Raw genomic sequence first — 12,196 nt, forward strand, 5'->3', positions numbered from 1 at the left:
CCTCAGTTCACAAATAACTAGTTAATTTCAACTATGGGATGTGCAAAGCATTGTGCGAACTGGTGCAGATGGTGGGTTTTAGGGGTGGATGCAAAGGTGTAGATTCATGTACTCAGTGCCCAGGTCTCCTCTGTACTGCAGGGGGCCAAGGAAATTCATTCTCAGGTGGAACTGAGTCCCATTTCCTGTGTGTTCCTTCTCCTCCTTGAAAGATTAAGCCCGATTGCCTTTCCTTTTCTCAGATACCTTTCTAGCTTTCTCTTCCCCTTCTCTAGGCCCTGAAAGAGTAGGAAACAAGCCCCAATACCAGTTCCTTTCAAAGAAGCCCAGAGACAATGTAAAAGTCACAGAGGGTTAAGGAACCTTACAAATTTCTCAACAGACCTTGGCCTTTGAACCACAGTTCCTGAAGAATCCTTTGCCGATCCCCCAAGACCCATGCTTTCTGGCTCTTGTATGACTTTCTAGAGTTCATAAAACAATGCTTTCTTAAACATTTTTTATTTTAGAGAGAGAAAGAGGAAGGGAAAGAGAAGCATTGATTTGTTGTTCTACTTATTTTTTGCATTCATTGGTTGCTTCTTGTATGTGCCCTGACTGGGGATTGAACCCAAAACCTTGGTGTATCCGGACGTTGCTCTACCCAACCGAACTACCTGGCCATGGCTAAAACAACACTTCCCTCGGTCCCTACCCTTCTCCTTCATTGGGCAAGGCTGCCTTTCCAGCATTTAGGCTTAAAGAGACAGTAGGAGACAAAGAATTGTGGATCCATCCCATAGCCAGGACTTAGGATGTCATCGAGATAGGCCCAACGTTAAAGAGCTAAATCAGCGGTTCTCAACCTGCTAGTCGAGACCCCTTTGGGGGTCGAACGACCCTTTCACAGGGGTCGCTTAAGACCATCAGAAAACACATATATAATTACATATTGTTTTTGTGATTAATCACTATGCTTTAATTATGTTCAATTTGTAACAATGAAAATACATCCTGCATATCAGATATTTACATTACGATTCATAACAGTAGCAAAATTACAGTTATGAAGTAGCAATGAAAATAATTTTATGGTTGGGGGTCACCACAACATGAGGAACTGTATTAAAGGGTCGCGGCATTAGGAAGGTTGAGAACCACTGAGCTAAATTAATGAAACAAGGAGGTCATTAGACTGAGTTGGCTCTGATACTGTGGCGACCTCCACGAACAAACCCAAATCTAAGTCTGTAAATACCTCAAGATTACAAAATCAAAACCACTAAGGACAACCAATCACAAACAGCCAACTAGGCTTCCACTGTAGCCAATCAAATAATGTCTTTCCTTTGTTTCTGCACCTTCGCCACGTCATTCATTCCTTGGCTTCTTGTAGGTGGAGCACTCCTAACCACTTCTTGGCCACGCCCGATTAGCATAGATTTTTGTTCAAATAAACTCTTAAATTTTTTTAATAGAACGCACCCCCCCACCCCCACCCCTTCCAATATCTGGGTGAAATCAACTAACAAAGGATAAGGGAAATCCTTTCCCAGACCTCCCCTCAGTTTATTTGTTTGGCAAATAATCATTCAAATCTGGTTATTATTTCTTTCAAGGGTATGTTTTTAGAAAATACACAAAAAAATACTGTTTCTACTTTTATTTTGATGTTAAATATAAAAGATCCATTTTCTTTCCTTTTTTTTTTTGCTGGCCATTCAGCTAGAGATCTTTAAATTATAATTCTAGTGTCGAACAGTATAATAATTCCTTTAAAAACATGCCAACAAATGGAACATATTAAACTCTACAAATGCGTAGGCCTAGCTTAGTTTTCAGCTAAAAAATGTGTAGCTCCAGTCACAGGGCTGGCTGGTGGGTGAGGAGGGTTTGCAAGGACTTTTGATGGTGAGATAAAAGGCTTTTCTTTTTGTTTTTCTACTCCTTTCCCTCAAGGAACACACCTTTGTGTGTTCAGCCTAACAAAGGAATTTCCCAATTTCATAGTGGAATTTGGTGGGGGGTGGGAGGGAGAATGTGTAGACTGATATCTATATATGCCTGCAAAGCTGGCTTCAAACCACACAAGGATTAAAAAAAAAAAAGAGCTGTGATTTTGCAATACACTGATTGGAGAAAAAACTCTGACATTGAGCATTAGAAATAAAAATAGCAACAACTGAATCCAAAAGGGTTTGGGATTCCTTTAGTTTCTATTTGGTGTAAGAATAATATTTCTTTGTTCTGTCTTTTCTTATCTACAGCACTCAAATAATAGCTTATTTCATTTTTGCAGTCAAATTACTTCTTCTATTGTTGCCCAGAGCGAAGTGGTGGCCAAGACAGCCTTACATATGTAGAATAATAGGAGGAACATTTGTACTGCTTTTTTTTTTGGAAGAGGGGTAGTGTTATTTTTTAAAAAACACACCTTACACTAAAATTTGTTTTTCCTGTGACATGGACTTATTTCATCAAATGGACTAAGATGGGTGCTTTGCTTTTAACTATTGGTCTACCTGGCAGAGGGGTTCCTCTGAAATCCTCTTTGTAAAAATAGAACCGAGATAATTTGCAAGAAATTATCTTTTACCTTGGGTTGTTTATGTATTTTTTAAAGCAGATGTAATGTTATCTATTGCCATTTTTGCAAATGATGAATTGTGCTTTCAAACTAATTTCCTCCAGCCGAGGCTGGACCAAAACACTGGGCTTTGCACAAAGCCCTGCTCCAAAAGTATTTGGCATTTTGAAGCCAGGGGGCAGTTCTACACCCAGGACACTTTCTGATAAGCAATTCAGACTTTAGTGCAATTCTGACCATTCAAACACTGCAGTGCTGTGCTTTCAACTCCTTAAGGGCAGGGAATGGGGGAGGGGCAAGGCTGCATTTGAAGTAAACAAAGATTTCAAATCTAGGAAACCTAGGATTTACTCTGGTATGCACATTATGAAATTCCATATATTGTACTATGTGTAGCGTTATCAAGATTTCCGATAAGCAGGTCTTTGGATACTATTCAATGCATGTAATGTTTTCTTCACATGCATATTAATAAGGGCCCACTTTTAGGAGAAGAAAGAAGGCCTCCTTTCAAATGAAATCAAGCCCAGGTAAAGTTGAAACTCAACCCACAGAGTACTGGCACCGTTTTCAGGCTAAAAGAAGATGAGATTCAATTTCATCATCTTGTAACAGTGATAAATGTGAGGCCGCGGCTGGCAACATTTGCAGATTACATAGGTCTTTCTAAATACGCGGAAATATGTGCCCCAATTTATGTGCAACTCCAAACAATCTGCTGTTTGAAATGAAAGACCAACAACTCTTCTGTGAGACAATCATCTGGTTCATTTACATGAAAAGCCTTAAATAGCAAAAATGCTACTTCAATTTACATCACACCGTGTCCCCACAACGAACAATGGCTTCCTCAATGGCAGTTAATGCAAAGGAGAGGCACACTGAGATTTAAAAAACCAACTTCCCAGCACTTTGCAAATATTAAGCAATTAACCCAATTTAAAATAAAGCACACACACAAAAAAAACGCTTCCTGTGCTGGGAGTTTTCACTGCGACAGGAGTGAGCCTTTTGAAGAGGTTATGGTGGTATTTTTTTCAGATCCTTCTATTTTGTACGATTTCTAGGGTACGCACGAGCTTGGCATAGGTTTTCTCGTTTTAAAAGACCCCATTGCGTGCAGGTGTGTGCACCACGTAGGAACCAGGAAACGGGGCTGGGTAAATAGCCGTCCCGATGAGGTGGTAATATATCGTGTCTGTCGGACGTGTTGACGATTATGCACCTCTGTGGGCTTTAGGGGGTTTATTTATACATATGTATCCTTTTGTGTTCTGAAGGCTATGGCCACCTGCTGTATGCACAGTATGTGCTTGTTACCTTTGTACACCACCTCCCTTCTTGAATTTAAAGACCTAGCTATTACTTGTTTACTCAATATCATTCCCCCATTTAAAAAAAACAAAAAAACCTGCATGAACCGAACATGCCATGTTTCAATTTGGCCCCAGTGGCTTTTTCTCTGAAAGCAAAAACGTGTCTTTTTTACACCAGGGCTTTCTCCCCACCCCAGGGGGTGTCTTCCATTCCTTTGTGGCTCAGTTGAAGGCGAAAAGGGCTCCCAGCCACGAACTACAGCGAAGAGAGCCCCTTCGTCCACTTGCAGGGAGCATCTCCCACTGCCTTCTATCTGAAGATAGCGTGCTCTCTTCTTACTGATTTGCCACCATTGCGAGGATCGCAAACACCACCTTGGCTTCAAGATCCCGGGTGGAGGCTCACGGTCCTTCTCAACCAGCTCTGGCGAGGCCTTGCTTCCTTCCACTCCAGTAAGTTGCGGCTTGGGGCCATGGCAAGGACTGGGTGAGCCTGACATGTCGTTTGAAAAAAAAAAAAAAAAAAAAAAGCAGCAGCAGCCCTCCCTCCATCCCCTCACCACCACCACCACCCCGCTCTCCGGGGCGAAGCTGCGATCCAGCAGCCCCAGATGGGCGAGACTTGGCAGGTCCGCGGGGCTCCTCTCGCATCGGCGGCGGCACCCGGGCGTCCGCCGGCCGCCGGGCTTCGCGCTCCGGCTCCGGCTCCCCAGCCCTCCCTTCCCCCCTCGGCCGCCCCCTCCCCCTCTCCCGCGCTCCCTTTTGTTCGCTCGCCGCTCCGGCCGAGCCACCGCCGCAGGGCCCGCACCCCCAGCCCTAGGCCCCGGCCAGGCGGGCCGCCCCGCCGCCGCCACCGCGCGGCCTAGAGCGCGGCGCCCGGGAGGCGCGGGGCCCGGGCCGGGCGCACGGCGAGGCCGCGGCGGCGGCGGCGGCGGGGCGGCCGGGAGCCGGAGCCGGGAGGCGGCGGCGGCGGCGGCTGCGGCGCGAGGCCGCTCCACCTCGCACGCACACACAGACCCCGGCCGCGGGAAGGCAGATGACACGCCCGTAACATGGAGCCGCCGCCGCCGCGACGACGACAGCAGCCGCAGCCCCAGCAGCAGCAGCCGCCGGCGGCGCCGCGCTGAACAAAGGTCATCCGAGCTGCGGCCCAGACGCCCGGGCTTGACCGCGGCGAAGGCCAACCCGGGAAGGGGTGGGTGTGCGCCCGGGGGGCGGGGGCCCCGGCGGCCGGCGAGCGAGGGGCGCAGGGCCGCGGAGGCAGGGGCGCGGGTGGGCTCCGGGGCGAGGCGGGGCGCGGCCCCTCGTGCGCCCCGCGGCTCGGGGTGAGCGCGTGAGGCCCAGGCCCTGGGGCTGGACCGCCGTGGCCTGGCCCACCCCGGCCTCGGGGACGCTGGCCTTCGCGCCCGGCCGGCTTTCTTGGGGGGCCGAGGACCAGCCGGCTTGGCTAGGCCCCGCCGGTCCAGAGAGGGGGGCCACGTGAGCCAGGCGCGCGCCTCCTCCCTCCAGCGCCCCGGGCTGCCCCAGGCCTCTGCGCCCCTCTCCCCGCTGCCCCTTCGTGCCCCCTGCCCCCACCCCAGGCATCTCCAGTCTCCTGCCCCGAGGTGCAGGGATGGGGACTTCTCCCCCCAGGTGCCTGAAAGGAGAGAAGGTCGGAGGAGGAGGAGACTGGGGGGGCTGCTGGCGGTGGTGACAGGGCTGGGAGAGGGAGAGGCCCGGAGGAGGGGGCTGGGTGGGGTGGGGGTGACAGGCGGCGAGGAGCCTGGTCAACAAGCCAGCACCACTCAGCCAGGAGGCCGAGGCCGGCTCCCGCAGCCCACGCGTCCAGTGTGAGCAGACACACATAGATGGCTTCCCCGGGGGCTCTTTGTCAGCCACCCACACAGGGAACACACACTGACACACAGGTACACAAAGATCTGAGCCAGGTGGTGGGAGGTAAGTGGGGGAAGGCGAAGGAGCGGGCCCCAGGGTCTGCGGTGGGCTTTTCGGGGGGAGGGGGTGGGGGATGGAGCCTGAGGGGCTCTGGGGTGCTCGCGAGGTGGGCCTTTTCCAAGACTGGGTGCTGGTGTGGCGGTGGGGGACACACGATGACCTGCCCCTCCTCGGGAAGACCTCCGAGGGGAGAGCAGCCCCCTGCGAGAGCCCCCCGTGCCGACGGTTTGCAGGGACTTGTTGGCAACTCGGCGAGGGTTGCCATAGCTTTTTTATGTAGGGTGACCAGAACCGGCTGAGACTGGTTTGAGGCAGATCAGCTCCTGAACACAATGCAGTCACTGAGCTCCTACAGTGGGATAGCAGCTTCCTCCCTCCATGGCAGCCAAAAGCAGAGGCGCTTGCAGGAAGGTACCATCCCAACACAGTATGTGAATGCACACTTAGACACCACACAGCACTGGGATGTGGCTAATGGAGTCCTGAAAGAGCCTGTGTAGAGAAGATGGGGGAAATGTGCAGGTTTGCAAGGTCTGAGATTACTTGGGCTTTTCCTGCCTTTTTCTTTTGCTTAAGGGATGGACAAGGAGCTGAGATTTATGACCCTTATTAAAGAAAAAAATGTGACTTGCTAGGGTGGGGACACTTGGTTTATGCAATCTCTCTCTCTCTCTCTCTCTCTCTCTCTCGTTTTTAACAAAACCAAACCAGAATGAACTGATGGATTTGTAATGGCAGTTTGTTTGTTGCTGGAGATTGCTACTTTGCATGCTTTTTTTTCTCTTGCAGGGTATGTTCTGTTTTGTGCTTTTCCTTTTAGAAGCTACTAAAGGGTGTTGGGGATACTTCTGACTATTATGAAGGCCAAAAGGTAACAGTATTGTTCTAGAAAATGAGCATAAATGCTTTCCAGTGATGCTGTAAGGCATACATGCTGTCTTTTTTTTTTCCCCCCCTTGTAGGCCTGTTGACTGTGGCTGCTTTTAACCCTTTCATCTTTGCAGAGAATGCCACTGTGTGACAGTAACTGAACACTGGTCCAAAGTCTTTCCCAAAGGTCAAGGTTCACAAGGTGAGAGATGATATTTTGAGCATGAATTTAAGTATTTATTTGAAGGTCCATTCAGACACAGGCAGTAGATGGGTACTCTGGAAATGATATTGGGCTCTAAGTGGAGAAGAATTATTCTGAATGTTATCCACCTTTAATGGGATTAGAGTGACTTTATGATGGTATTCCTATCCAGGCAAAATCAGAATGACCTCATTAAATGGCCTGTGTCTAATCATTTAGAAGATTCAGGCCTGGAAAGAAGCAAGTTTAGAGGATGGTAGGCGGCAGGGCCTTGTAGAGAATGCACTGTTTTGCTTTAAGACTAAAGCAGCACACATGTAGTAGTTTCCCGATGATTACAAAAAAAGAAGGACTTCGCCAAATGGAGGCAGCTTCGCCACCTTTTTGGGATTTGAGAAGTCTGAAGGTAGATTTGCCTTTTGTTCATTCATCACCTTTCTTTTTACCTTGCTCTCTGTTAACCTGAAAGGTTTTTCACTCAGAGTCAAGTGGTGGAATGGCTTTTATTGATTTTGGGGGCTGTTGACAGTGAGTTTGCCATGGGATTATTTGTGGCATACATTTTAATGTGGAATCCTGATGCTATACCAGGAGGAAAGCGGGTAGTCTGGCTTCATCTGTGAAAAGATGCCTGTTAACTCAAAGCTTTACAGCAGTGGATGGCAGAAAATGTCTAATGCCTTAAGAGGTGGAGGTTAGATTTGAGCTGGCATTTTTGTGAACCCTCCAGAATCACAGTTTTTGCAGAAGAGAGAAGACAGCAGGAATGAATGTAGCCAAGGGAAGAACAAAGGCAGTGAGAGCTTACAGGGGAACACTAAACATTTTGCCTTGGGGTTCCTTGTGAAAAGAACTTCCACTTCCCCAAACAGGAAACCAGCAGCTCCAGAATCACATCCAATATGATGTCATCAACAGATAGAGCTGGTTCTGTCTTCTGGTTTGGTAGCAGTACAGTCAAGGGGAGCCCATACAAGACATGATGGAAAATAAATTTCTCCTCTACTCTGAAGAGGGTATTTTGTTCCTCTTCGCGGTCAGCAGAACTGAGTCTTTTCAGAAATGCTGAGGATCTTAGAATTGGCTGTGTGCTGGCAGTTGGTGGGCAGAATATCTGCCCTGGAGGGTGACAAGTATGCAAGGGTTTTTATTGTTCAGAAATATTCCGTGCGGTTGCAGAGCATCCAGTGTGTGAAAAAACTGGCAAAAGGGAAAAGGGAGTGTATGGTCAGCTCAGAGTACTTTGTGTAGTATTTAATAGAGATAAATGTAATCTCGGACTGATAGACCAGTAAATAGCTTACGTGATGGAACAAAATTCTTGACAAATCACTGTGCTGAAATTGGTTTTCAATTCTGCAACGGTTTGGACTGCCAGAGGTGCTGTGTCTGAATGTGGGCAGAAATCTGCTTGCAAAGCACATCCTGGTCCATGTTGCACGATGTGCTGCTCCTGCCTTTTTGGTGCCAACTAAAACTCAGATGGCTAATATGATAAACCTTAATTAGCTTGCTACAAGAAACTGTTTTATAATTTACTCCTTCACTCCTGTCTTGAGAAAGCCAGTGATTTTTATGTCACTTTGACAGCTAACCCCCCTTGTAAGGAGTCTTTCTTGGTAATATGTTTAAAAGCCCTTTTTGTAAAGCATTGTATGTCACAGAATGTTCTGGTTTACTCTCTCTGTGGTTTTTAGCTTTGTTCCTCCCCCTCCCCCAGAAGGCTCCTGAAAAATAGCATTTGTTTTGCATTTAGGCCGGTCTTTCCAGCTGCAAATGCAGTGTGAGGTTGGAGAGCTGGTTCTCCAGGGCAGCAATCGGGGAAGCTCATCTTGGATGGAGGTCTGTCTCAGGTGGCGGTCTCCTGCTGAGCTCTAACAATGTGGCAGCCCCAGGTCCCCTTGGGAGAGGATCAGAGTTTTCTGGGCTTGGGAATGTGAATGTGAGTGTGAGTGTGGAGAACAGCAACAGCATTAGCATTCGCTTTCCTGGAAGAGCCAGGAGGGAACGGGGTGGCACCCATACACCGGCTGGGCCTGTGTGTTGCTGTCCCTGTCGCCTTGGAGGCAGCCACACCTGGAGCCCGCAGCCCCGAGCCTGGTCGGGATTGCCTGCAGCCATCCCCACGGCGGCCATCTCCTCTGCAGGAGGAATGTGTGGGTTTGGCTGAAGAGGGTACACTGGAAAGAAAGTGTCACTGGCCGTCGAACCCTTTGCTTGTTTTTGTCATTTGCCTACTTAGAATCATTTTTTCCATGTGAAAGAACATTGGATCCAGGGCTTTTAGAACTCAGCCTCCTGGTTCTGGAGGGCTCTGCTATCTCCTTTTTCCCTCTTTTGTCACAAAGAGGTTCCCCGCCCCCACCCGCCTTGACTCCTTTTTAAAGGAGGGTCTAGGAAGGAGGCAGCCAGCACTGGAATGGGATTTTCTACTTAGCCCTTTGACCAGGATGGGTTCGAATTTTAGGATTTCTCCTCTCCCAACCTCTTTATTTTTCCCCTGGAAGTGCTTTCTTGGGTATTGCTGTGGAGTATAGTCTGTCTTCTGCTGGTTTTGAATAACCTTCCCTGTGTCCTTGGTAGAACTCCATCTGGCTGTGCATCTGGAGCAGACGTTGCCAATACAAGGGAAACTGGAAGTATCTGGAAAAGATCTGGGGTTACTCCCTCCTCATTCCCTCAGTATCTCTTCCTAATCAATACAATTCAGTAATAAAATAATAACAGCTGCCACGGTAAAGGTTAAGGAAATCCACACCTTTGTGTTAGAGTTAGGGGAGGATCTTTAACCAAGTCATGACTAAATAATGAAAAATTTTTAATTTTTAAATTTACATGTAGTATAATTTATTAGTGGTGTACAGTTCTCTGGGTTTGACAAACATATAGCACTGTGTATCTGCCACTACTATCTGTTAATAAGGAATAGTTCTGTTGGCCCCAAAACTGTCCTCCTGATGTCCCTTTGCAGTCAGACTCATCCCCTGGCAGCTACTGGTTGGTTCTGTCCCTATGTCTATATCTTTTCCAGAATGTCATACAAATATTTGAGATTCATCCATATTACTGTGTGTATCCATACTTGGTTCTTCTTTATTGCTAAGTTGTAGGCCACTGTATGGATGTACCTCAGCTTTTTCTCCTTTTACCAGTTGAAGGACATCAGGGTTTTTCCCAATTTTTGGTGATTGTGAATAAAGTTGTAAACATTTGCATACAGGTTTTAGTTTGAAGGTTAGTTTTTATGTCTCTTTGGTAAATACTTCAGAGTGGATGGCTGGGTCATGTGGTAAGTACATGAGAATTAGAAGTTTGAATGAAAATAAATTCAGCTCGTCACAGCTCACACACACAAAAAGATCCAGTCAGCTGCAGTTAAGACTTCTCAAGTAGGAGATTGTAGCGAACATTATCTGAAGACACATGAGAGATGACCGAGATAATAGACCACTCACTAACAGGATGACATGCTTTATAACCCAGAACTAATCGGAATTAGCCAAAAGTGGAAACAAAAAACTGCAAGTGGTAAAACCTTCTTTGTTTCCTACAGCAGTTATTTTTAATCTCTTCAGAAACATTTGGCAGTTTAATTTTTGCATTTGTCTTCAGGTTCAGTAAAACACCAAACAATAATAGAATAAAATTTTTGGAAAGTGGTACTGAAAATCTTTGTTGACATCTTAGTTGTGCAAACAACTTAATTATAAGTTGTCTGACTTATTGACTGCCAAAATATTGGTGCTTTTTAAAAAAATATATTTTATTGATTTTTAACAGAGAGGAAGGGAGAGGGAAAGAAAAGGGAGAGTTAGAAACATTGATGAGAGAGCAACATCGATTCACCTGCCTCCTGCACACTTCCTACTGGGGATGTGCCCGCAACCAAGGTACATGCCTTTGACCGTAATCGAACCGGGGACCCTCAGTCCGCAGGCCGGTGCTCTATCCACTGAGCCAAACTGGTTAGGGCTTGGTGCTTTTTTAACATTTGAAGTTATTATTCAGCTTTTATGCCATTTAAGGAAGTAAAAAATACTTAAGCAATATCAAAGCAATGAAATAGGTTGATTTTGGAGGCAGATTATTTTTTTAGAGGATAAAATAGTGTTCAGGATCGGGAAGAACAAATAGACCAAGTTATGGTGATGTAGAGCAGGGAGAGCCCCGAGAAGTGGGGAGTGATGTTAAATTGGGGATTATTTCATCTACTTAACAAATACTTACTGTTTACTAAGTGCCGAATGTTGTGCTAGGCACTGGGAGTACCGGAGGGAAAGGAATCCAGAGAAAAATTAGTGGGAAGTAGCCCACAGATGCTATGACAGGAATGTGAATGGGCCACCCAATGTCATGTGTCCAGAGAGGAGCCCTTGAAGAGATAGCTTCTGAGCTGAACCATGAAAGACCAGTAAGAATATGTAAGGCAGGCAAAGACTTGGGGGAAGAATGAGAGTCTGGTGGAACAGTGTGTCAAGGGCACTGAGGGAACTTGGTGTTGACAGTGGTTTGGGGGAGTGCGGTGTGGGAGAATAGAGGAAGCTTAGGCAGTCAAGGCCAGACTTCTGAAGGTCATTCTGTACAGTCCATTTGAGTCCTGGGGTAGTCCCCGGGAGGATGGCATGGAGGCTGGTCAGGCGGGAGGCAGGGAGGTCAAATGATGGGACCAATGCAAGCAGAATCCAAGAGAGAAGCCCCAGGGAGTGATCCAGGGTGTTGCAGTGGGGATGGAGTGGTAGGTGGTGACTGCCTTGGGGGCAGGCAGGCAGGCCTATGGTTGTTCCCGATGAGATATGGGGGAATGGGGGGTGGCAGAAGAGGTGGATGAAGGCTCTCGGAGATTACTTGCCACTGGTTGTTTATTTATGTCTCTGAGATCCTGAATTAGAAGGCAGAATAGATTTGGAAGGTGGGAGGTGGAGGGGCTTGATACAGTGAGTTCAAGTTTGGGTTGTCTGTGGGTGTGACTTTTATCTCCCAGATCTGTTTGGGCTGGAGGTCTAGATTGGGAGGATTTAGCATAGACCAGAAATAAATCTTAAAAGGTGGAAAAAGGGTTGGGTTTAATGGTTTATATAGTAAAACCATAAGTGAAGTAGGAGAGTGGCTGAAGAACTTAAGATACATGCTTCAGGAAGTTGGAGGGCCAAACATTGCCAGACGGGTAGAAAATTTTAGTAGTTAATACCTGCAGACACTGCAGTCCGCCATGGTGGGCCTTTCTATATGTTACGTCATTTATACTGAAACCATGAGATTAGTTACATACTGTTATCCCCATGGTGCAGGTGGGGAAACAGACAA

The 12,196-nt window shown here is 47.2% G+C and overlaps 1 protein-coding gene across 9 annotated transcripts in view; it reads left to right on the forward strand.

Annotated features, from left to right (window-relative positions):
• The first annotated feature begins 4,834 nt into the window (after positions 1-4,834).
• Positions 4,835-12,196, forward strand: part of ZNF532 (zinc finger protein 532) — a 96,377-nt gene continuing 89,015 nt past the window's right edge. For 3 of the 9 annotated variants that reach the window (XM_070420384.1, XM_070420385.1, XM_070420386.1), the window contains exons 1-2: positions 5,833-6,688; positions 6,822-6,889. In XM_070420384.1, coding sequence (XP_070276485.1) covers positions 6,675-6,688; positions 6,822-6,889 — 82 coding nt within the window. In that variant the 5' untranslated portion in view covers positions 5,833-6,674. The other 6 variants (XM_070420381.1, XM_070420379.1, XM_070420378.1 and 3 more) reach the window with 6 other exon arrangements.

The sequence above is a fragment of the Myotis yumanensis genome, unplaced genomic scaffold, assembly GCF_028538775.1.
Source record: "Myotis yumanensis isolate MYYU_CA2020_CCGP unplaced genomic scaffold, mMyoYum1.0.hap1 SCAF_7, whole genome shotgun sequence".
In the NCBI taxonomy this organism is placed as follows: Eukaryota; Metazoa; Chordata; class Mammalia; order Chiroptera; family Vespertilionidae; genus Myotis; species Myotis yumanensis.